At 44.1% G+C, this 26,163-nt stretch overlaps 1 protein-coding gene across 1 annotated transcript; it reads left to right on the top strand.

Moving 5' to 3' along the window:
• Positions 1-618: 618 nt before the first annotated feature.
• CEP57 (centrosomal protein 57) lies at positions 619-26,113 on the top strand (the record flags this gene model as incomplete). Its single annotated transcript, XM_082001314.1, has 11 exons — positions 619-648; positions 7,017-7,173; positions 10,261-10,440; positions 10,908-11,029; positions 11,901-12,017; positions 20,155-20,232; positions 21,285-21,389; positions 21,546-21,626; positions 21,976-22,220; positions 22,884-23,028; positions 25,877-26,113. 11 exons carry the CDS (start codon positions 619-621, stop codon positions 26,111-26,113), a joined length of 1,497 nt encoding a protein of 498 aa, XP_081857440.1.
• Between the last annotated feature and the right edge of the window lie 50 nt (positions 26,114-26,163).

The following is a 26,163-nucleotide window of genomic DNA, read 5'->3' as shown; positions in this document are numbered from 1 at the left end:
GGCGGCAGCCAATCACCGCCTCGCGCCAAACCTGCCTTCAAAACTCGCCGCCCAATCGCCGCCCCCGCAGTCGCCGCCGCCGCCAATCCCGCCTCGGGCGCCCTGCCCTGCGCTGGGCGCTGATTGGGTAGCCTCGCGGCCGCAGCGCTAATTGGACCGTCCCGGGCGACTTCTGCTTTTCGATTGGTTGAAGTGCGGGGGGCTCACTTTGACAAAGGCCATCCTCTTCCGCCGTCTGCTCTCTGCGCGTGCGCGGAAAGCTCCGTATGCCGCACACGAATCCCGCGGCCCCTCGCTCCTCCCATACACCTCCTCCCCGCTCAAGCGATTGGCCGCAGGGGGCCGCACCGCCTCTCTCGGCTTCTCCTTTTCGATTGGCTGAGAGGTGCCCTTTTTTTTTATTGGGTAACTTACGTGTCACTCAAATCTGAGTCTATGACGAGCGGTCGTACACCTTCGGGGCGAGGCTTACCTTTCCTCTCCTCCCTTTTCATTGGCAAGTTTTGGCGTCAGTCAAGTGGGACTTGTTCGGCGCCTAAGGCGCTGCCGGCGCACGGGTGTCGCGCCTTAAAGCGACATACACTAACATAGCACATTCCTCTCTCTTCCTCGGCGGACATGGCGGCGGCGCGCGGTCACCAGCGCACGGTAAGGCTCGGCGGCCGCCTGTGAGGGGCGGCGGCTCGGGGGGAGCCCGGTGGGGGATGAGGGCCGGCGGAGCCTCCTCGGGTGTGCGGCGCTGCGCCGGCGGTCCCCGCGGTCGGGAAGGGGGAGACGGTCCCGGGGCCTTCGCCCGCTCCTCGTCCCGCCGGCAGCCGCGCTGAGGGCGGGGAAGGGCGGGCAAGCCGGGGGCGCGGGCGGGCGCGGGGCCGCGGCGGGCGGGCGGTACTCTTTAAGTGCTTTATATATGTATTAAAACCCGTCGTTTCTGCGCACGTATTTTATAAAGGGAACAGAGAAGGAGGAGAATACTCTGCTATTAAAACCTTACTGTCGCCGTGCTAGCGTCTGGAGAGCATATTTGTAAGCGAATGGGAATAAAATGTCGTAATTCGGTTTGTTTTCAGAAATAAATTCGGTGTCATGGCTTTGAAAACGCCTGTTCCAAGGCCAGAAGAGGCTCAGTTAAACGTCTGACCGCACAGTTACGGGCCGGTTAGGCAAGCACAGCAAGCTGCCCCTTCCCCTTGGGCAGCGGGCAACGGGTTTGGCGTCTGCTCCTTTCCATTTGTAAGGTGAAAACGTTACCTTAAACCTCAGTATAACTTTGGTATATACCTGTATCCTTAGCGTGTGCGTGCGAGCGCCTCGCAGCTTTGGAGGTAAATGCATAGGTGGTTGCACGCAGGGGGACCAAAATTTCCTCGTCCACCTTCCTCTCGAGGTGCTGAGCGAAGAGAAGGAGCAGGACCCGTGTCTCTGCTGGCGACGGGTGACGTGAAGAAATGGAGGTTTGGCTGGCGTAGGCACCGCGGCTGTGCTGAGCTGCGGGGATGGAGGCTACCCGCCTCCACCAGACCGTCACCCGAAAGGGAAGTTTCTAGCTGGGTTTCTTGTTTGACGTTCTGGCTTGACGTTCGTAGCTCTCTGAAGTCAAGTGGGGGTTTTTTGGTTGCTTTTTTTCTTTGTCAGTGGCCACGTCTTATGTCGTACTTTTGGAGGAGTAGAGATAGCGAAAAGAATGCAGCACGGTGCTGTGCAAGATACGTCTCATGAGGATTCGTGGTTTGGGATCTCACTGGCTGCATGGTGAGCACCCAGCTTGACGTTCTCGGTTCTGTCTCCTCCTCCTCTGCAGTGTGGTCTCATATTTACCCCTGCACCAGCAAGAGTGTTGACAGAATGAGTTGAGGACTCCTATATCTTTCCTGCCTGGTATTTTTTCTTGCATGCATAGAGAAGGATGTCAGAAAACTAGTTTTAATCTTAAGTAGGTGAATGTGGGCTGTTTAATTAATTTAGCTCGTAGAACAAAACTTCTAGGAAAAAAGCTGCCCAGTTAAGACTTTTTGTGTATATGTTGAAAAAAGGGGAAAAAGCAAACTTTACACTTTCTGAAATTTGAAAATAGTTGCTTTTAATACACCTGACACACTATGGCAGAAACTTAACAAAAAAATACTGTATTGTGCCAACATTTTTTTCCCTATTTGATGTAATGGCTTGACTAAGTTAATTTTGTAATGTCTGCTTTTAACTAGATATGTTATTTAAATTTAGAGCACTCCTGACCAGGTCTGTATCAGGGACGCACAGACAGCACTTAGATTGGCCTCTGAGTGATAGGGGCTGTTCCTCCTTCCCTACTCTCCGAGTAATTCAGTACTGAGGGGTGAGGGCAGGCAACTAATTGACATTGTCCCTCCAAATTGTCTAATTTGAAAGTTTCAGTAACTGGGTACTTCAATATTTTATGCTCTGTGAACTCAATACCCAGTTATGCTGTTTTCTGATTTTTTTGTTGTTGTTGTTTTTGTCCCCAGTTTCTGGATAATTTTCCCCTATTTCACCTTCTGTTGTGGTTTTTTTTTCTTTTCCCCCCCTGTTCTGAGTACCCCTATAAGAACTTGCAATGCACCTGCTCTAATTTAGTCCCTTTTCCTTGTGGCAAAGTGCTAGTACCAAAGGCGCTGACTTGGTACCTTCATATATTTTTACTGCAGTTACTGCCCAAGACATTTTCTGGATTTTTCTGCCTCTCTGGTTCTACAGTTTGTGTATAAATCACTGTTATTTTTGCTGCCCAGGGATCTAGCCAAATTCTGTATGATAATGAGAAAAACACAGAGCTTTTTTCCTTGTTCTTACTGAAAACATTTGGTGTACCACTGAGATTAACAGCCTTCTGGGTAGTTTTCCATGGTGAGCCATATTTGTCTACCGCAACAGGGAAGTAACAGTGTTATGCTGGGTCATTTTTACCATCTATACGAGTTGCTTAGTTTGAAAAGTGTACCTCTGCCCCAAGTTGCTGATTCTTATTTTAAAACTTTCCATATGAGGTTATGTCTTTTTTTATTATTATTATTTTTCATTTCCACTGTGTTTAATCTTTGGGAGCTTCAGGAGGTCACTATGCTACTGGTGTGTTTAAGCTGTCGCTGCTCTGTGTTTTTAATGTTCCCTTTTGCATGCTTGAGTAGGGAGGTGATACGCAGTGGTAGCAGCAATGGATTTTGGAAGGTAATGTCCTCAGACCTGTGAAGGTTAAATGTGCTCAGCTTACTATGGTTAGGTAATGCTGGTGCCCTTAGCTGCTTGTGAGACTGATAAGCTGCTTCATTTACAATTATGAAGCTTTAGGGTGGCTTAAGGAAGGAAAGACTATAGGGATTACCCAGAAAGAGAGGAGATTTAGTTAGCAAATGTGGTCTAGCTGAGATTCAGAATAAATATTCAGAGTTCCCTGGTTGTCATATGTATTATTTTTGTTATGTTTCAGGATTTTCCTGAACATTGCAGCATGACGCTCCCCATGAGAATTTCCAAGAGCGGAAACAGACTTAAATAATTTGTAATGACTTGAGAGAAATAGAGGAGAAGAACAGAGAATTGGTGTGATATTTGAGTCTTAGATTTGCGATGGGAAATTCCTGGATGCTGTTTCATAAACTTTCTCAGTTTTTCACTCAGGTGTATTTAGAAGTCACTATTTGTGAAATGCAATATAAACAAGTCTTTTGCGTAAAAGTGTAATGAAAATATACTTGGTAGCAAGTGATTATTTAGACAGAAGCAAAGAATGATTTCCTATACAGTAGACAATATTTCAGTATTTATATCAAGCAGATATCTGTACTGACTATTACGCTATTCAAATTAGTGCCTGTGCCCTGCATCCAGGTGAAATTCAGAAGATGGGCAACTAGTCACAGAATCATAGAATAGTTTGGGTTGGAAGGGACCTTTCAAGGTCATCTAGTCCAACCCCCCTGCAATGGCCAGGGATATCTTCAACTAGATCAGGTTGCTCAGAGCTCTGTCCAACCTGACCTGGAATGGTTCCTGGGATGGGGCATCTACCACCTCTCTGGGCAACCTGGGCCAGGGTTTCACCATCCTCGTTGTCAAAAACCTCTTCCTTACATCTATTCTAAATCTGCCCTCTTTCTCTAAATCTGCCCTCTTTAAGTTTAAAACTGTTAGCCCTTGTCCTATCACAGCAGGCCCTGCTAAAAAGTCTGTCCCCATCTTTCCTACAGGCCCCCTTTAAGTACTGGAAGGCTGCTAGAAGGTCTCCCCGGAGCCGTCTCTTCTCCAGGCTGAACAACCCCAACTCTCTCAGCCTGTCCTCACAGCAGAGCTGTTCCAGCCCTCGGATCATTTTTGTGGCATCCTCTGGACCCACTCCAACAGGTCCCTGTATTTCCTGTGCTGAGGGCTCCAGAGCTGGATGCAGCACTGCAGGGGGGGGTCTCCCCAGAGCGGAGTAGAGGGGCAGAATCCCCTCTCTCAGCCTGCTGGCCACGCTGCTTTGGATGCAGCCCAGGAGACGGTTGGCCTTCTGGGCTGCGATCGCACATTGCCGGCTCCTGTCCAGCTTTTCCTCCACCAGTGCCCCCAAGTCCTTCTGGGCAGGGCTGCTCTCCATCCCTTCCTCCCCCAGCCTGTACTGATGCCGGGGATTGCCCCAACCCAGGTGCAGGACCCTGCCCTTGGCCTTGTTGAACCTCATGAGGTTCACATGGGCCCATTCCTTGAGCTTGTCTAGGTCCCTCTGGATGGCATCCTGTCCCTCAGGCATGTCACCTGCACCAAAGCAGTAGTGAAAGCCTGTATTTGTTTTTCTTTGTGTAACTTGGTGCTCACATGTTTGAGTATGCTAGCTTTTTCTTTCAGTTAGTCTGCTGTGGGCAGAATGTTACTTATGCCAGTAAAAACAAACAAAAAACCTCCAGTAGTTTGGGGCTTTTATGTAGTTGTTTTTAATTCACAGACAAAATTTTACAGGTGAAACATAATGACATCTAGGAAAATTGTGATGCTGGTAGCCCTACTTTGATTTCAAACTGATTCCCCTTTTGTTTTGACTGTTTCATGGGATACCCTTGATTTGAATCAATTGCAGATAGGATATTGGTATTTCAATGAGTAGTTACTGTCGTTTGGGTTGCTGAGGCTTATCTTGCTGCTGTTATTCTATTGTCTGCTGCATAAAGTGCTGTGTTTTGCTCAGTTGATTTTTACTTCATTATTTGTCTTGCTATTCTGTGTTCAATTCAGCGTCCCGTATTGCTGATGGTATTTTTGCAGGAGTGAGGTTTAGGTCTTGATGTTAGCACCAAGCAGGCTTTCATTTGGTTTTAAATTTACATGTTCTAGTTAGACCCGTATGGCTGCTGTACATAAACCAGTGTGTGTATGCATGCATACAAAAAACCCTGTTCAATATATTTTTATTAATATATTCTTTATTAGGGAGTAGTGTTTTAATTGGTTTTCTATAGTAGCAAAAGTTCTTGTGGAAATGCAGTTATTCCAAGAAAAGCAGTTATGTCTTGTAGGAAACTGTTATAAACACAAACTGCAAAGCATTCATAAAATTGTGCCTAGAAACATTCAGAGTACTTAGGGTCCTAATTTTCTTGTCCACAATGAATCACTTCACATATAAGAGGAAATTAGCTGTGTATAAGCTTTAAATAATTTACAGACTTTCTAAAAATTTTTCCCTGTATTATTTTTCTTCCTCATCATGCATTTTGGGACATGGTCTAATTTGCCGTGAGATGCTTACTTACATAAACATTTTCTGTATTTTAAGTTAGGTCACGATATGCTTCCGATAATTGTTGGTTGCAAAAGTTAAAAAAAACCAAACACCAAAACAAACCTGTGAAGATCAGCAATTGCTCAGTTGACATTAGTGAAGTAGATGCTCAGTGGAAAGCTGAAGGAGCATTGCATCTGCCTGCAGCCCACTTCTCTCTTAGGTTACCTTCAAATGCTGTTACTGGAATGTTTCGTGGTGTGTACAGTTGAGAGAAATTACTCTTGCACATTAAAAATATGCATTCATATTTTATTTAATTCATATACACAAATCCAAAAGCTCAGGCCAGGTAGCCAGTTTTTGAGTCAAAACCATAAACACAGTGTACTAAGTGCTGTGGCCATTTTGCTCGGAAGAATCTTGTTAGGAAGAACATGGTTTAATGGTATCCCGACTGCACAGCGTGTTCACAGCTAGGTGGTCCTCTCTGGTCATTGCAACATCCAAACCCCAATTTTAATTTGATTTCTCTTTGTATGCTTTTCCATGTTGAATAAGTGATAGAGTGGACCTTGCCATTGAATTCTGTTACGTCATGCTTTTTACAAATTCATATTAAAATCATTTGCTTTCTGTCCTGGTTTCAGGACCACTCATTCGCAACAGCTGCTCAGAGGCAGAGGTATCTTCCTGGCTGTGATCTGCTGCTGCTTTTCTTGTGCTGAAACCACTAATCGAGTGTAGCATAAAGTCATCCAGATGTACCTGATGGTGAGGTTCAACCTATTCATGGAAGGATAGGAAAGATGAATATAAGCCAGTGGAAAAGAGGTGTTGGGACTATGCAGCTGGGAGGGTGAAGTGAGGAGAGAACCGCCAGAACTCTTAACAGTGAGCTGTTACACTAGATGAGTGGATGTAGAACTGTGGTCCTGGGTGTGCTTTATCAGGTTTGGCCACCTTAGTACAGTATCTCATGTGCAGTAAGTATAATCAGTAGTTAAGGCGGCAGCTACTTTCCAACCGATTGTGTATTACCTTCTGACAATAAGTAGTAGAAAACGAAAGTGGAAATCGGAAACTAGTATGGTAAAGGTAAAATATCTTTCTGATAACTGTTTTTAGTGGAGTTGGGTGTAAAAATGACACAGCCTAAGGCTGTAAGGAAGGAAATACAGCTTTTGAGGTACTATGATCTCCTGCAGCAATACTTCTACACATCCACTAATTGGATTCTACTTATTTTTTTTTTGTTGTGACAGAGAAACAAATGTGCTGAATAACAGCTTTGTTTTGTTTTCAGGATGATCTGCACAAAACTCTTAACTCTGCATCAGCCACAGATGGACTCTCTGCAACTTCATTTATAGAATATCCAAAGTACAAGCCATTTATTAATTCAGATTTGCTGCGCTCCCCACAGAAACCAGTAATTCCATATCCTGAAAGCAACAGCAGAGGTAATAGTTCAGCAAAGTTATTTCCTTACCTGTTTCCAAATCGTGTGGTGAAATACTGTATGTCCACATCTGCAAAGGTTGCAGTCTTTTTATCCTTTTATCACTTCCTAGTGAAGTGCAGGTCACCTGTTTTGTAGGTCCTTTGCACTTCTCTTTCTGCAGAATATCTAATGAAAAATGTTATCTTAGAGCTGGAGATAGATGCTCCTCTTCAGTAGTAGAGATCTGTAAAATTGACTGAGTATTTTGTGAAATTGTCCTGACATGTTTTCTTTGTCCCTGTTTCAGTCTTCCTCTCCCTCAGTCTTTCCTCGCCTGAGTTTACAGCTGAATTTGAAATGAGGAGACGTTAGTTCCCAGAATGGTTTGGAGCAAAGGAAGGGGCTTGGTCTGGCTGAAATGGGGAGGCCTGTCATGGGCAAAGGGTGTGGTGAGAATATTTATCGTATCTTAGAGGATGCAGAAAAGAGTTCAGCATAGTGCTGAACTGAGAGCTCACATCACCAAAACGGGAGGTGACTTTACTCCCGTTTATTCTTCCTCGTTTCTAGGCTATTCCTTCTCCCTCCTTTCCCACTCCGGTCCTGGTGTTCATCTTCAGGTAAACAGATTTGTCTTGCCTGACCTGACTTGAACACAAAAGTTCTTGGTGAGTTTTCTGTTGCGTTAGTGAATTGGCTTGTCATGCAATGAGATGCACTCCAGAGGTGCCTTGGGGTGAGTCCAGGAGGCAGCACGGGGAGTTGGGAGGCTAGAGCAGGACAGATCCTTTGATGTGAGCTGTTTGGCTCACATCGTGTCATTGGAAAAATACTCCTTTTGAGACTGGAGTTGCATGGAAGCTTAAGGGTGTGAAAAATTTGATATTTTTTTACATCTAGGGAGAAAAGTGAGAAGGACCTAGAATGAATCCTAACATTACTCAAACTAAGTAAAAAAAATCAGCATGATAGCCTCAAGTCCCTGTTCCAATAACATAATTAATGTGTAAATTATTGGAGACTTCTATGTTAATGATCTAGTAGATGAAATCTCAATTTTTGAAGTGCTGTTTAAAATGCAGTATATGCTCTCATATGCTCAATGCCATCAGTTTTGAGAGTGCTATTGACACAAAACTAAAGGAACTTTGTGACAGATAAAAAATTGAATGTTCAGGAAGGAGCTTCATTATGAATTACTCATGCAGGTGTATTTTTGTAGATTGTGTTGCGTTAGTGACAAACTTTTGACTTCCAAGTTTTCACTTGGCAACTCTTTTTCAAGCAGGGAATCTGCCAGCTCTGAAATAAGTATGGGGGGAGGGAGACAATCTAAGAAATTATATCCCTTCCTTAAAAAAAGTATTTTCAAAAAATGTTTTAAATAAATATGAATATGTACTGAAAATTAAATCCAACAGGCAGATGATCCAATATCTTAGTCTTTTTGCATAACTTCTAAAAATGCAGAAATGTTCTGGAGTGTGTATTTTAGCAAGTTCAAGGATGTGGGAATTAACTTCAGATGGGAAAATAGATTTGATTGTTCTTGAGGGTCCTTACTGCTCCTCCCACCCCCCAATTTAAAAAAAAGTAGTGAAAAAATCATAAAACTTGAGTATAGTAAATTCTGCTTATTTTGGTTTGAATTTCTTTGTGTTGTAGATGTGTGTGTCTTAATAGAGTATTAAAACCAACTATGTATACTAAGGATGACTGAATGATACTTGTCATCCTGTTGGGTTTCACCTTATCTACTCATTGCTTGAATTTCTTCACTGCTGTATTTTGTTAGTCATTGTTGTAGATATACAGAGATTTCAATTTAGCTTTAAGGATAGTAGTAACAAAGCTATTTATAGTTTCAGCTATGCCCATTTCAACTGAATGCTGGTAACAGTAATATAAATGGAGAAAAGGGTACAGTTGGTGACTCTGAACTTACAAACAGGTCCAAGTTATCTATAACTTTCCCCTTAACTGTGACTGCTGTCACCCACTTCTTGTTTACTTAACAGGTACCTTAAAGCAGGCAGTTTTTATTGATGTGGTGCTCTAATATGCTATTCTGCATTTCAAGATTTGGTGGGTTTTTACTCTGGAAAACTCACTACTCATTCTGATAATTATTTTTCCTTTTTTTTTTGGTGTAATCTGGTGCTCAAACAAATATGGAGTCACAGCTTTTCTTGTGCTCATGCATTCTGTAATAAAGGTGCATTCTTTCTCTAGAGTGGATTTAAGCACAAAGGAGTGGGCTACTGCAACCTTGCAGATTAGTCTGCTATATGAGCTGTCTCTACAGATGTTCCTGTGTTTTACTTTAACAGGACTGTATAGGGGACAGGGCTTATCCTTACGGTTCCCTTTGCAGAATTAGACAATACAGCTAAGATTACCAGCAGATGGTCTAATTGCAAGGTGTTGCGAGTTTCTATTACAACTGCTTTTCTTTTTGTGGTGATGTTATAAGGATTTTGTTGAGTAATTGCTAAAGCAGGGAGTGGAACAGAAAGAGGGAAAGTTGTTCAGCTCAAAGGAGATGTATGTCTTGCGGGGGGAGGAGGGGAACACAAGTGCAAAGCCAGAAGAATGAAAAAAGAGCTGCCACTACGAGAAATAAACACTTTTATAGCCCTTCTGAAAGCTAACCTTTATTCTGCTTGGTGGCCATTCACAGGAACGTTGTGTTTGTGTGTTTCTTGTGCTAGCATGCACTTCTAGAGGAATAATAATAGAGAACTGCCACTGTTTTAACTATGTAGTTGTGACATTTCATTTCTTTTTGATAGAGAGTCAGAAGATGTACTGTTTACACTTAATCTACAGAATATTTATGTGCCTTGTTCTGGGAAATGAATGCATCTTTCCCAAATGTTTCAGATGAAGGTGTGCATGAAGGGCATCTATTTGTCTGAGACTAGTTTTAGAATCAGTTATAGTTTAAAGGGAAGCAGGTCTTAATTCCTGGAAGGAGTCTTGGACACTGGTAAGGAATACTCTGACTTTATTACATAGCATGCTTCTATAAAAATGTTTCAAGTTCAGTATTTTCTTGAAGTGGTGATGTAATGGTACCTAACAAAAGGTACTTCTTCAATTACAGCAATATTTTCGGCTCTGAAGAATCTCCAGGAAAAAATCCATCGACTGGAGTTGGAACGGCTTCAGGCGGAGGAGAATGTAAAACATCTCAGCAGGGAAACAGCAGACTATAAAAAAGTATTAAGTGAACAAATGCAACACAAAGAGCATGACAAGACTGAAGTGTCAAGGAAAAATCAAGGTTGTTTGCAAACTTCATATAGATACTACAGAACACTGATCGCGGAATCATAGAATGGTTTGGGTTGGAAGGGACCTTAAAGATTGTTTAGTTACAGTGCTCCTGCCATGGGCAGGGACACCTTCTACTAGACCAGGTTGCTCAAAGCCTCGTCCAGCCTGGCCTTTAATACTTCCAGGGATGGGGCATGATGCAGATGAAACTTGCTTTTTATCAAAACATAGAACTATTTTAATTTACTTTGTTCAGCATCTCTTACTTTGCAGTGACACATGGAGTTACAAAGAAATTTTAAAAGCATACTTTGTTTTAGGGATTTGTATGCATACAAAAGTTCATTGGGTTTAATCTGTGAGTTTCTTTAGATGGACCTTTTCTTGTTTGTTTTTGAATTGTCCTGAAAACAGAAGAAAATCCCAGGAACAAGCAGTGAATGATTTCACTTTTCTGCCTTCTCTTACCTTCAGAACTGGCTTCTCAGCTGGCAGCTGCTGAGTCTCGGTGCAGCCTTTTAGAGAAACAGCTGGACTACATGAGAAAAATGATCCAGCACGCAGAAAACGAGAAGTCGCATCTCCTGGAGAAACAGGTATGTTCTCAAGATAATCTCAAGGTTAAATTATAAAAATCATGAACTATGTCATGATTTTTCATAGTTACTGTAATTTTAATCTCTTTAAGCGTGGATGTCTGTTTCAGCTGGCCTTTCCCTACTTAAATTTACTAGTCTTATCAGGACCCTGGTATTTGCTGTCTTTGTGCACCTGTCTCTAAGCAATATCAGGCTCTGATATTAATAAGAATTGTTTACTTCTGCATGACTGTCTTACTACAGTAGCTCATCCTTATCCCTCAGTGTTATACCTATGTGCCAATGGGAAAAAACCTCCATTTTGTGTTTACTCTCGTCAGATCTTTGGGAGTTTTCTTTATTAGTACTACTATTGCTAAACTGGGGCTGAAATACTGATTCTGTAGAAGTAATAGTAAAATTTCTGTTTTGCACCATGGGGAATGTGGACTGTGGGATTTGGCCTATATCTAAAATGAGCTTGAATTTTGTTTTATAGAAGCATGAATCACCTAGAGCTCTCTGTTCATTGGTCTCTATGGCTGTCCTATTTCAGTCTATTAAATATTTACTGAAAAAGAAAAAATAAGAAAGCTATCACTAATAGCTGATTAATGAGGGGTTTTTGCTGCATTTATGTTTGGAGGGAGGAGGGACTCTGCAGAATTCTCTCTCATCTGAATCTGGTTGAGTGTGAGGTTCTCAACATTGGTGGACCAGTGGTGCAGTTTGTTCCCTAATCATAGCACCATCTAAAATTGCACAGAGCAAGTAGTCATTCCTTTGGAGTGTTTATGGGCTTCCTTTGTGCTGCAGACACAAGGCTTACTATAGATGGTCTTGTTTTATTGTGCTTATAATTGTTTTGCTTTTCACTTCTCCCTTCAAGGGTTCATTGGAGAGAGATCGGCTTCTTGATCAGTCACATGTTCAGTCTAAATTGGAAAAGCTGGATATGCTGGAAAAAGAGTACCGCAGACTTACTACGATGCAGTCCATAGCAGAGGTCTGTCATTTGTATTAGATGCAGTATCAGATTTATCTTGTTTATTGTAATCAGCACTTCATAGCTATATGTCAGTACAGAGCTGAGTAAAAGTAGAGAAAGATAGGGACTAAACATCTTTACAACATTTCAGCTTATAAAAACTTGACGTTATTACTGAAAGTCCACATGGCCAGGTAGGCTTTAGGTCACTACACACTACAAGAGTTGTAGTTTTGTTAAGCCTTAACAGTATCTGTGTGTATTCCTCATTTGTGGTTATTTGGTGCCCAGGCATGTAGGATCAAGGCATTCCTAAGCTCTCAACTTCCAAGTTGCCTTGCATGCTACTGAATGCTAGCAGTTATATTCTCTTACGACCTAGATATCACAGAATCACTACAGTTGGAAAGGACCTTCAAGATCATAAAGTCCAACCATTAACCCAACGCCACCATGCCCCCTAAACCATGTCCTGAAGCGCTGCATCCACATGTTTTTTTAATATGTCCAGAGATGGTCACTCCACCACCTCCCTGGGCAGCCTGTTCCAATGCTTGAACAGTCTCTCGGTGAAGAAATTTTTCCTAATATCCAATCTAAACCTGCCCTGGCACAACATGAGGCCATTTCCTCTCATCTTATCACTAGTTACTTGGGAGAAGAGACCAACACCCATGTCTCCACAACCCCTTCTCAGGTAGTTGTAGAGAGCGATGAGGTCTCCCTCAGCCTCCTCTTCTCCAGACTAAACAACCCCAGTTCCCTCAGCCGCTCTCCATAAGACTTGTGCTCCAGACCCCTCACCAGCTACGTTGCCCTTCTTTGGACATGCTCAAGAACCTCAGCATCCTTCTTGTAGTGAGGGGCCCAAAACTGAACACAGGATTCGAGGTGCAGCCTCACCAGTGCTGAGTACAGGGGCACAATCACTTCCCTGCTCCTGCTGGCCATGCTATTTCTGATACAGGCCAGGATGCTGTTGGCCTTCTTGGCCACCTGGGCACACTGCTGGCTCATGTTCAGCCGGCTGTCAACCAGCACCCCCAGGTCCCTTTCTGCTGGGCTGCTCTTCCCCAAGCCTGGAGTGTTGCATGGGGTTGTTGTGACTGAAGTGTAGGACCTGGCACTTGGCCTTATTAAACCTTATACAGTTGACCTCTGCCCATCGATCCAGCCTGTCCAGATCCCTCTGCAGAGCCCTCCTACCCTCCAGCAGATCAACACTCTCACCCAATTTGGTGTCATCTGCAAATGTACTGAGGGAGCACTCAATTCCCTCATCCAGATCATCAGTGAAGATACTGAATAAGACTGGCCCCAGAACCGAGCCCTGGGGAACACCACTTGTGACCGGCCACCAGCTGGATTTAACGCCATTCACCACAACTCTCTGGGCTCGGCCATCCAGCCAGTTCCTCACCCAGCGAAGAGTAAACCTGTCTAAACCACGAGCTGCCAGTTTCTCCAGGAGAATGCTGTGGGAGACGCTGTCAAAGGCTTTACTAAAGTCCAGGTAGACAACACCTACAGCCTTTCCCTCATCCACTAGGCAGGTCACCTGGTCATAGAAAGAGATCAGTTTGGTCAAGCAGGACCTGCCTTTCATGAACCCATGCTGGCTGGGCCTGATCCCTTGGTTGTCCTTCATATGCCCAGTGAGCACTCTGAAGATGAGCCGCTCCATGATCTTCCCTGGTATGGAGGTCTGGCTGACAGGTCTGTAGTTCCCGGGATCCTCCTTCCGGGGTTGCTTGTAGATGGGTGTCACATTGGCAAGCCTCCAGTCATCTGGGACCTCCTCTGTTAACCAGGACTGCTGATAAATGATGGAGAGTGACTTGGCAAGCTCCTCTGCCAGCTCCCTCAGTACTGTCAGGTGGATCCCATCAGGCCCCATAGACTTGTGGGTGTCCAGGTGGCTTAACAGGTCTGCTTCCTCCTGGATTATGGGTGGGTTATTGTGCTCTCCATCCCCATCTTCCAGTTCAGGGGTCTGAATACCCTGCGGGTGCCTGGACTGGCTATTAAAGACTGAGGCAAAGAAGGCATTAAGTACCTCAGCCTTGTCCTCATCCTTGGAGACAACGTTCCCCGCCATATCCAATAAGGGATGGAGATTCTCCTTGCTTCTCTTTTTGTTGTTAATATATTTGTAGAAGCATTTTTTGTTATCCTTTATGACTGTGGCCAGATTGAGTTCTAGCTGGGCTTTTGCCTTTCTAATTTTGTCCCTGCTTGACCTAATGAGATCCTTGTACTCTTCTTCAGTTGCCTTCCCCTTCTTCCAGAGGTGATAAACTCTCTTCCCTGAGTCCCAGCAAAATCTCCCTGTTCAGCCAGGCCGGACGCCTTCCCTGCCAGCTCTTCCTACGGCACATGTGGACTGCCTGCTCTTGCGCCTTTAAGATTTCCTTCTTGAAGACAGTCCAGCCTTCCTACTTTGCTTGACTTTACTTCCTATGTTACTTGACTTGTGTGTGTTTTGGTTTTTTGTTTTAGCCACTTGCACTCCTCCTTAAGAAACACAATTGGTACTAGTGCAGAATTCTGGAGCCTGGCATTGCTAAGCCTCTAGCACTGGTGGCTGTCAGTGGATTTGAACTAGTCTGCCTTTTCAGGATTCCTTTTGAATCAGTACCTTTTACACCTTCAACATGACTGTTTGGTCATATTCTTTAGTGGTGGGTTGACCCGGGCTGGATGCCAGGTGCCCACCAATGCTGCTCTGTCACTGCCCTCCTCAGTTGGACGGGGAGAGAAAGTATAATGAAAGGCTCATGGGTTGAGATAAGGATAGGGAGAGGTCACTCACCAGTGACTGTCACGGGCAAAACAGACTCAACTTGGGGAAATTAACTTTCTTGCCAATCAAATCAGAGCAGGGTAATGAGAACTAAAACGAAATCTTAAAACCCCTTCCCCTCACCCCTCCCTTCTTCCCGGGCTCAACTTCACTCCCCATTTCTCTCCCTCCTCCCCCCGAGTGGCGCAGAGGGACGGGGAATGGGGGTTGTGGTCAGTTCATCACACCTGGTCTCTGCTGCTCCTTCCTCCTCAGGGGGAGGACTCCTCACCCTCTGCCCTGCTCCAGCCTGGGGTCCCTTCCACAGCAGACAGTCCTCCACGGACTTCTCCAGTGTGAGTCCTTCCCATGGGCTGCAGTTCTCCATGAGCTGCTCCAGCCCGGGTCCCCCCACGGGTGCCGTCCTTCAGGAACAGGCTGCTCCAGCCCGGGTCCCCCCACGGGTGCCGTCCTTCAGGAACAGGCTGCTCCAGCCCGGGTCCCCCCACGGGTGCCGTCCTTCAGGAACAGGCTGCTCCAGCCCGGGTCCCCCCACGGGTGCCGTCCTTCAGGAACAGGCTGCTCCAGCCCGGGTCCCCCCACGGGTGCCGTCCTTCAGGAACAGGCTGCTCCAGCCCGGGTCCCCCCACGGGTGCCGTCCTTCAGGAACAGGCTGCTCCAGCCCGGGTCCCCCCACGGGTGCCGTCCTTCAGGAACAGGCTGCTCCAGCCCGGGTCCCCCCACGGGTGCCGTCCTTCAGGAACAGGCTGCTCCAACCTGGCCCCTGCAGGGTCCCAGGTCCTGCCAGCAAACTTGTTCCAGTCTGGGCTCTTCTCTCCATAGGGCCACAGGCCCTGCCAGGAGCTGGCTCCAGCGTGGGCTGCCCGTGGGGTCACGGCCTCCTTCGGGCATCCCCCTGCTCCGGCATGGGGTCCTCCCCGGGCTGCAAGTGGAGATCTGCTCCCCCGTGGAGCTCCATGGCTGCAGGGGCACAGCCGGCCTCCCTGTGGGCTTCCCTAGGAGCTGCTGGGGAACCTCTACTCTGGCACCTGGAGCCCTTCCTGCCCCTTCTGCTCTGACCTGGGGGTCTGCAGGGTTGTTTCACATATTCTCACTTCTCTCTTCTGACTGCAGTTGTGCAGGGTTTTTTTACCCTTCTTAATTCTGTTACCCCAGAGGTGCTGCCACTGTCGCTGATGGGCTCGGCTTTGGCCAGCGGTGGGTCTGTCTTGGAGCTGGCTGGCATTGGCTTTATTGGACATGGGCGAAGCTTCTAGCAGCTTCTCACAGAAGCCACCCCTGTAGCCCCCCTGCTATGAAAACCTTGCCACGCACACCCAATACATCTTTCTGTGTACCATCTGTGGTGTTGGCCTCTGAAGTCAGGTCCACAAACCTCTTCCTCCTGCTGTAGAGAGACCACAAGGCGCTCAAGCCTGGGAACTACAGAGGAGTTAACCAGGGAGAGGCTTCCACCTGCAAATTTCTTCCCCGCTCTTCCAAAAGGAGCAGATAGTACATCATTAGATTGTGGTATTGAGGACAACTCTGGACTCTTACCAAAGCTGTCGGCTTGCCACCCTGCACACTAGCCCTTACCAGGTGCTGAAGTAGATGGTGTTTTTCCAGAAGTACATAAGGAGATATTTGATAGTAAATCTTTAGCTAGTTGGTTTGCTGCAGGACCTTTAGATGCTAGAACTATTCTTGGAAGTTCCTGACCCAAGGCAGCTGTGACAAGCTTTTTAAGATCTTGACACGCCATTGTAGTGAGCTGCTGTTGTGGAGTACAATTGCCTGCATTGCTTACTTGGGGGCCAAACTCTTGCAAAGAGAGATGAGTGTCTCCCAGGTCTTGTTCACTGCAAGTAGCAGTAGGTTCCTCCAGGGTCAAGATTGAAATAACTGGTTCAGCAACCCTAATTCCTTTCTGAAGGACTTTTACCAAGTTTTTGACTGGTAGCAGATGTTTGTCTTCTTGTGCCTTGCTAGTGGAAATAATTTCAGCCTGACCGTTTTGGTTTTTGTTTTGGTTTTTTTTCCTCCCTGCATCAAACTAGATGTCTTTGATACCCACAGGAATTAGTAGCTGTGACCTGTTAAATCTGTTTTAGCAGAATTGGGTGTTAAATTCACACAATTTTGAATCGATTCTAGGAACTGAGAGAGACTTGGATTTAGCTGTGACCAAAGGTCATTCTTCCATGTGATCATCACACTGTCATGAACTGCTTTCTGATTGATGGGTCTGTCTGCCTCTACTTGCAGGCTATGTTTGTGTGTGAGCATCCATGTGCTGTGTGTTATCCTATAATCCTGAAAGAGTGACTGTACTCTCTACTCAAAACGATTGCATCTGTTGCTGCTTTGATCTCTGTAGTACTTGTGGCAATCCCACAGGAACGTTTCCAAGTTGAATTTGAAGCAAGAAATACCTAAGGGGGCTTATAAGAAAGATGGGGACAGACTTCTTAGCAGGGCCTGTAGCAATAGGACAAGGTTCAGACTAGATTTAAGGAAGACATTTTCGACAATGAGGGTGGTGAACCAATGGCATAGGTTGCCCAAAAAGGTAGTAGATGCCCCATCCCTGGAAACGTTCCAGGTCAGGTTGGATGGGGCTCTGAACAACCTGATCCCATTGAAGATGTCCCTGCTCACTGCAGGGGGGTTGGACTAGATGACCTTAAAAGGTCCCTTCCAACCCAAACTATTCTGTGATTCTAAGAAAATCGATTTCTAAACATAGTATGCTGAAATGGATGGAAAGTGGTGAGGTCACTACTAATGAGCAAGCAGTGTTTTAACTGCCTCTGATTTCAGACACTCTGCCATAGCACAAGTGGTGTAGGGGTCTTACTGAGAGCATTTAATCTCTGCAAAGCCCCTACCTGGCCCTATAAATATTACCTTCAAGCAACATGCCAATGTTAATATTGCCTGTGAAAAGGAAATGCTGAGCCTCTTGTTCATGTGAAGTTCTCATAATTGGAGTACTTGCCTCAAAAGCATTTTCTCCTGTATGTCTATTGCAAGTGTAGCCCTGCAGTGCAGTCTCTGCATAGCTGACTGAGAAGATCTGAACATCTCTATGTCTGAAGATGGGAATGGGGTTGTTTGCTAAAAGTGCAGTCTGGGCTCTGGTTTTGGATGTGGCCAGAATTTGAATGTATGTGTAGATGCCACTTTTTGAAGAGCTGTAGTTGGTAGTAACTGATCTTAATGCTAACAATGAGACTTCATAAAACCCCACCATTCTGTGAACAGGAGAAGTAATGAACCTTCACATCCTGTTGTGGCTGTATGCTACCTACATCTCTAGTTTTTCCTCTATCCTCTAATTGCCAGGTGGTGAGAAGCAGCACCTGCCCTGCTCCAGCTGGGTATATGCTGATGGCTCAGCAGGTGCTAATTCGCAAGGTAGTGAAGCACAGAGGTAAAAGCTGTCTTCACACTGGAGACATCTCCTCTCTGGTGAAACTAATTGGGATGTTTATCCCAGCAGCTAATTTTTAGGAAATTTAGGCATTCTGTGTCTTTAATGTCTCATATCCTTCTGTCTTCTTTGGTTCAAGTTGTTTGAAATTTATTTCAGTGACAACCAGAGGATAGGTGAAGTGATGACCTGAAATTTCAGTTCTCTTGGAGAACAGGCAAAAATAGATGTTGAAATATTTAATTTCTGCTTTTTGGTTGAAATTTTTTGCAGCGGTGATTAAGCAGAGTATTTTTGGCAGCCCAGTGCTGACCTACGGGGCCCTCTCTGTGCCGTGCTACCTTACGTGACGGGCAGCGTGGCTGGGGAGCATCTGTGGTTGCTGTTAGCCAGCCCTTTGGACTGCCTCCCTCTTGCTGGCTGACCAGTAATTCATGTCTGCCTGAGGGAGGGCTGAGCTTGGAAGATGGATTGCATAAGACTTTTTTTTTTTCTTTAAGCAAGAAAAAAAAATTCCCTTTTTGGAATGTAACTTGGATAGATAACTTCCAGCAGGGTCTGAAGACACAGTAAGATACACAGTGCAGTTTGAGCTGCAGCTAAACAGCTGGCTGGCTGAGTACTCAGTTCATTTCAGTACAAAAGCACTTGGCCCAGCTTCATGTCAGTCTTTGGTTCAAACAGAAGATTTGCTTCAGATTTCTATACTAAAAATTCTGTCACACGTAACAGGTTAAAAAAAGATCTTTGTGTGACTGACCACATGAAAATCAAGAATTGTGCTGCATGCTGTATGTAAAGGGTGAAAGATGTTTTTAAGTTAGCTGGAATTGAATGAGGGTAAAAATTTAGTCAAAATGGTGCTTTTATTCAACAGAAAAGCTTCCTTTATGTAGTGCCTTTGTCCTCCATGTTTATCTAGGGTTTTGCCTTTTAACACGTTTGTATAACAACTGGTTACATTAATCTTGCAGTTAATGCTTAAGCAAGGCAGAACTGAAATATTTCTGCCTGTTTGAGGCAGTCTCACTGTAGTGGGTTTATAAACAAACAAGTGTACAAATATACCTGTTACATTGAATTATGTGCTTTTCTGCTTTAAGTTTGATTAGTGGCTCTGTGAATGATCAGTCTTTGGGGGAAGAGAAGGGAATTTGTTTTGTGTCCCGGAGCTCTAGATTCTTTTTTTCACTCTGCTGTATAAAATCAGAAAGTTATTTAATAACTTTCATATTGAGAGTTCAAGTAAGTGTATCCTGCTTAAACAAGGTTTTCATCTTGTTGGAAGGTTAATAGAGAAACATGTGCCTTTTTCCTTAACCCTTTTTTTTTTGAAAAGGGCTTTCAAAGAGTTCTTGCATGTTTTTAACCATAAAAAGATGAAATTGCTTCAGTTTTGCTTAAAGATATCTCAAAGGCATCGTGTAAACTTTCTTACCCCTTCTTTATTAAGGAGGTGGCTAGATGTTAAAAAATTCCTCAAAGAGTTTGTTACAGATATTGGCAAAAGTACCTTTAATGGTCTAAATCAAGCAAATCTCCTCTCAGCTTATAATGATACATGATATACCTTTGTTAAGCCTTGTGTAGTACAAAATCTTTCAGGATAATGTACACAAAACAACCTACTTCCTTTTACAACTGAAGAGAAAGACAGCCTTGTGTATTAGTTTCCCTGCAGGCTGCAACTTACATACAGATACCAGCTGTGGAAGTAAAACTAGATAAATCAATTAAGTTTTAAGCATAAGCACTTGACTGCTGTATTTATGCCTATACAGGCAAAAATTCAGCTGTCATTTTCATGCTGAGGTCTTCACTTAGCTTGAAGTCTTAAGTTGAACATTACTTTTGCTCAAGCACTTAGTATTGTAGGCTTCAGGAAAAAAATAATTGTTTCATTAGTAATGCTATTATTTTCATTCAACTCTGACCAGAAAAAAATGAAAGAGCTGGAACAGAAGCTTCAGGAGGAAGAACATGCAAGGAAGCTTGTTCAGGAAAAAGCAGCTGAGGTAACCAACAGGAAATTTCTTTTGTACTGGTATGCACTGTAATTAGGGCTTCCTTTTCATCAACTTTTCAACTAAACTTGCTGAAAATGTCTCCCATATACAGAATAATGAAAACCTAGTTTTAGTCCACTTCCCCCCCCTCCCCCCCGCCATCGTTCTGAAGTTCTCTGAGCCTTTTGGAAATTTTTTTCTAACAGCACCTGTGTACTGAAGCTTGATTTCTTTGATAAAAGAAGCTAGTTGGAAAAGAGGAGTAGAAATTCAGACTAATTCATAGTTGAGGATGTATGAGGAGCTCTGCTCTAAATAGATCAAGGTCAACAAGTGCACCCTCTTGTTCATAATTGTAACTAGAAGTACTGTAGAAGGAGGCAAAAAAGAGGCAGTGTACGATTGTACGATTGGTTATGAGCCCACAAGGGCACTACTCTTCTGCTGAAGTGTTGCGTTCATTAAATATTCATTTTATGCTGAAGAAATATGTAGGTAATGCGTTAGGCTCTAGCATTAACCTTTCCCATGAGTTTAGGGGGTGAGATTGTCTCAAATTAATAATGAATAATTGTTCTGTGAATGCTTCTAGTTGAGATGGGTTAGGACATGATTTCTAAAGCAAATTTTCCATAGCCAATCCTGACCCTCACTCTTCCAACAGATGTGCGTATTTCGTGTCAAAGTTCGTAGAACAGAAGGAATAGTTGTTAACTGTATGCCATAGGATCAACTGAGCAGGCTTGGGTGGCTCGGCTTACCTAATATTGTGCCAAGTGTAAAGCGCAGCTGATGTTTTCAGCACTTGCCTGCATGGAAGTAATGCAGTAAGACTAATTGTCTAACTTAATAGGAATAATGATGAGAAGTGCTACCAGAGGAAGTATTCTTATTTAATGTTTAAATTGACCTTGGACTGCCAAAGAATCCTATACACTTGCAGCCCTTTCTCTCAGAGAGCCTGTATTTTAGAAATTCTTGTTTTGCAGTTCTCAGCTTACTCTGTCTCTGATCATCTAGTAATGTAATTCCAGTAACTTCCCCTATTTCCTCTATTAAAGCTTCAGACAGGCCTGGAAACCAACAGATTACTGATTCAAGCAGCATCGCCATTGCTTTCTCCAAAAGCAAGAAAACCTAGGAAGAAAACTAAACAGCCGGAGAAGGTAACATGGGCAGGGAAGAGAAGGGCAATTACTGGGGAGTAAAATAAGGGTGTGTGCATGCAAACAGGAAGGTAGGTTGCCTCTTTTATTAGAAAGCAAAGGGAAAATGGGTTTGCTGTACCTCGTCTTTGATAAACATTTCTCCTTTCCTTCCAGAAATGCTCTCTTACAAGCCATCCTGCTACGCAGCCCCATTACAGACTGTGTCTGGGTGATGTACCCTTTGTAGCTGGGAAGGTGAGCTGCATAATTCTGAAGCTTAATGCTCAGTAGCTGCAACTCCTTAAGTGGCTTTGGCTGGGTACACTCCTGACACCCAGTGGTCAGATCATTTCATTTGCTTTGACTCTTCCAGTTTTTCTTAAAAAGGTTTGTTGTGTATCAATAACTTGCTGAAGCAGCATTTCCAAAAAATGGGTCCTCTCTATGCTGCTAGTCAAGCTGTTCTTGTTAGTGCATATTCATTCAAACAGAAAAATACATTCTTGGCAGCAAATCAAAAATGTTTTTAAATGTTCTCCATTATTATCAAGTAGGTGGTTGACAACGCCATTTAAAAGCACTCTCTTTTACTTTTTCTGTCCAGTCTACCAGTCCCAGTCATTCAGTTGGTGCCAACGTGCAACATGTCCTACACCTAATGAAACAACACACGAAAGCTTTGTGTAACAGTCGTGTGGTAAATGATACTCCACTAGCAAAACCCATCAGTACTGGTCATCCTGCCAGCAAAAGCAGAAAGTCATCTCTGCCAAAGGACTCTTCTTCATCCCAGGAGGAGCTCTCAGAAGTGTTGCTGACTTTACAAGATGAATTTGGACAGATGAGTTTGTGAGTTTGGCATATTCGCCATTGCAGATTATGAATGTAGATGCTTTATATTTTTGCCTTTTGCTTTGAAGTTGGAAGGTTTTGCCTGAGAAACAAGTTAGTTTTGGGAAATCTCTAGCAGATAATCTCTTTGTTCTGCTGTCATTTCTCCTTGGCAGTTAGAGAGATTCTGATAAACAGTCTGGACTCCATACCTATGTTTATATGCAACAGCATTGAATTTGTGAGGGACAGGGGAGAAGTGTGGTAATAGCCTCTGATGGAATGGACAAATACTCCATGAAAAGACAGCTTTACTACTCATTTTGCTTGTCTTGGTTAACAGAACATGAATTGATATCCCACTGCTCAACTGCTGTAGATATAAACAAAATAGTAACTGAATGAGTGCTGAGATCATGCCCTTGGGATTACTTCATTATTTTGAAGTTTGAAGCCACTTAGGTTATTGAAACTTTGTGTTGCAGCAGCCTGCTACCAGGAAGTGCTACTGCAATAATGCTGCTGACCATCAAAACTATTCTTACTGGTTCATTATGGCATGTTGAATGTATCTGGGTGCTGATATGGTTTCCTAGAAGTGTTATTTCTGAACTGGGTGTACAAGCACTAGAAGCCAAGGGAGTCTGATGCAAGCCTTGTTCTGTCTGAATTCCATGCTAGTGATCACCAGCAGCTGTCAAAGCTTGTCCAGGAAGCCCCAACCATTGCAGTGAGGGAAGATCTGGAGAGGGAACTTGAGGTGCTGGTGGGAAAGATGGAAGCAAAGGCAGACCAGATCAGCAAAGTCCGGAGGCATCGGTTGCAGGTGAGTTACTTTTGATTATGTTCATTCTTCTGTAGAGTTTCTATCTTAAGGGTTTTTTCAACATTATATTCTAATGTAGCAGCAATTGAATAAAGCCAAAATAACTCCTGTAGAGCAGTAGTACCTAGCTTTAGCTCTGACGTCCCAAAGTTAATCTGCATGTCTCCATCTTTCTATCTCAGTATTTCTGCAGGAGTATCCTTTCTGTCTTACCATGTCACCCTTGTGCCCACACTTCATCCTGTGCCAGGCAGAGCTTTCACATCTGTTCTTGCAGTACATTTTGCACTCCTCTTATCCACAGAACAGGGAGAATATAGTTTACTGTACGATAGCAAATCCCACAGCTGTTGAATCCTATAAACACAGCATAAGCTGGTTGAGCAATACACAAGCTGAGAAATGGCATACAGGGCTGGAAGGTGTCAGTCTACTTCCTGGGCCCCCAGCAGTCTGTCTGGTAGATACTTCTGGTTGGATATCTGATCTGTCAGGAGATACCTGTGTTCTGATCAGTCACATTCACTCCTGGGGTGTGTTAAACAGCTGTGCCGAATCAAAGTGACCAGTTTGCATGACGTCCCTAGTGACAACCAGCTGCACAGACAGCAGGGGAAAGCCCTTGTGAAATGCTGTTCTTCACATTGGACTTCTAGTAATGTAAAGTGTATTTAGAGAGATACCTAGATTCCCAGGGGCTTTCACTGTTGAGCTGAATTTTTTCACAGGCCTCCTTTGCTTGAAGTAACTGACCTATTTATGTTTTGATTTGCATTTTATAAACCCTGAAATACCTGTTTCGGTTTAAAACAACTTTCAAAATGGTTTGAATTACATAGCCTGCTCATTCAAAGCTATAAAACCTATTGATTCCTTATTTTCTCTAACCTTCTTTCATTTTAGTGAAATTCTTCCAAAGAGCTTAACCCAATGTGTTTAATCTGGTTTAGTTCATATGAACCAAGAAGATTCACCCTCATCTGACGTAACTTACACACAAAATATGTACAGAGGGCACTGCTGCTGACATCCAAAATGGACACGTAAAATGTTCTCAGTTAGAAGCGTTACTCACCTCTGATCTCTTTTATGATCTTCAAAGGAACTGTTGCAGGGAAACAGATGTGTAGTAGTTCCCAGTAGTAGTGATTCTGGATATACTGTAGGCTTCTGACTAGTTATTGACAAAGGTTTTAGGAGTCAGCATTTAGGAAGATCCCTCTGTAAACTAGGGGGAGAGAACATCGCTGTCTGAAGAGAGGTGAGCTGTAGAAGCCACTCATTTTGTGGTTTTAGAGGATGAATGTGTCTGCACCTTAGATTATCCAGTTCCCCATTCAGGCTTATGCCAGCTCAGTCTTTGAGTACTGAGTCTTACAAGCTGTGATTTATCATGCTGTGTGTGGGTAACAGCTCTTCTTTTTGTATTATTTTAAAGGTACATCTCTGGCAGTGACTAGCTATTAAAATCACCAGTATGTGTGTAAAAAAATTTCTGTTTATTTGTTTTTTTTTTTTTAATCAACGGATGGTAGCAGTGACAAATCAACATTTTGTCATATATAACTTTTTCTGTTATGTTCATAGAATTATAGAATAGTTTAGCTTGGAAGGAATCTTTCAAGGTCATCTAGTCCAACCCCCCTGCAATGGCCAGGGATATCTTCTACTAGATCAGGTTGCTCAGAGCCCTGTCCAACCTGACCTGGAATGGTTCCAGGAATGGGGCATCTACCACCTCTCTGGGCAACCTGGGCCAGCGGTTCACCACCCTCATTGTCAAAAAATTTTTTCTTATATCTAGTCTAAATCTGCCCTATTTTAGTTTAAAACCATTATCCCTTGTCCTGTCACTACAGGCCCTGCTAAAAAGTCTGTCCCCATCTTTCTTATCAGCCCCCTTTAAGTACTGGAAGGCTGCAAGAAGGTCTCCCTGGAGCCTTCTCTTCAGAGATGGATGCAGTACTGCAGGGGGGTCTCACCAAAGCGGAGCAGAGAATCACCTCCCTCAACCTGCTGGCCACACGGCTTTGGATGCAGCCCAGGAGACGGTTGGCCTTCTGGGCTGTGAGAGCACATTGCCGGCTCACGTCCAGCTTTTCATCTATGAGTATCCCGAAATCCTTCTGGGCAGGGCTGCTCTCCATCCCTTCCTCCCCCAGCCTGTACTGATACTGGGGGTTGCCCTGATCCAGGTGCAAGACCCTGCACTTGGCCTTGTTGAACCTCATGAGGTTCACACAGGCCCATTCCTCGAGCTTGTCTAGGTCCCTCTGGATGGCATCCTGTCCCTCAGGCATGTCAACCGCTCTGCTCATCTTGGTGTCATCTGTAAACTTGCTCAGGATGCACTTGATCCCACTGTCTATGGCGTTGATGAAGATATTAAAGAGTACTGGTCCCAGTATGGACCCCTGATGGACACCATTCATCACCAATCTCCATCTGGACATTGATCAGTTGACCACTACCCTCTGGATGCCACCATCTAACCAATTCCTCATCCACCCAACAGTCCACCCATCAAATCTGTATCTCCAGTTTAGAGAGCAGGATGTTGGGGGGGACTGTATCAAAGGCCTTACAGAAGTTCAGCGAGACTCATGATGTCATTCCCCCATAATCAGCTTGTCAGTTTTTAATGAGAGAATCTAGTAGTTCAAACTAAAGCTGAACAGGTTCTAAAGATGTGAATATAGAAATGTTGTGTAAGGAAAATAAAGTATTTATTATGCAGGGTGACCTGTAAGCATCCATTTGCTTAGCTGGATGAGGTGAGTGGTGGGATATTTCAGCTGTCTGGAAGGATGTCAGAACATTAATGTTTTTCTTTGTGCTTCTCTTTCAGCTAGAGAGACTTAAGAGAGAATGCAAGTCCAAAAAGACTTCTGCTAAACAAATAAAAGACGGCAGGTTCCCTGTTAGTGAGGTTAAAGTAACTACTACAGTAACCACAAAAGGAAAGAATGCTGGTCCCATCAAAGTGAAACCTGGGGAGAAGAGTCGGAAAAATCTTCAGTTGTTGAGGGACATGCAGACCATACAGACTTCACTACAGAAAGATGATATCAGCTGGGACTACTGACTGTTCTGCAGGAGATGTTCTTGATGCTATTCTGGTCAAACTTCCTCACA

The sequence above is a fragment of the Phaethon aethereus genome, assembly GCF_964289735.1.
Source record: "Phaethon aethereus genome assembly, chromosome: 1".
Lineage (NCBI taxonomy): Eukaryota > Metazoa > Chordata > Aves > Phaethontiformes > Phaethontidae > Phaethon > Phaethon aethereus.
The sequence above is the reverse complement of the archived record's forward strand: the minus strand, read 5'-3'. Positions and strand labels throughout refer to the sequence as shown.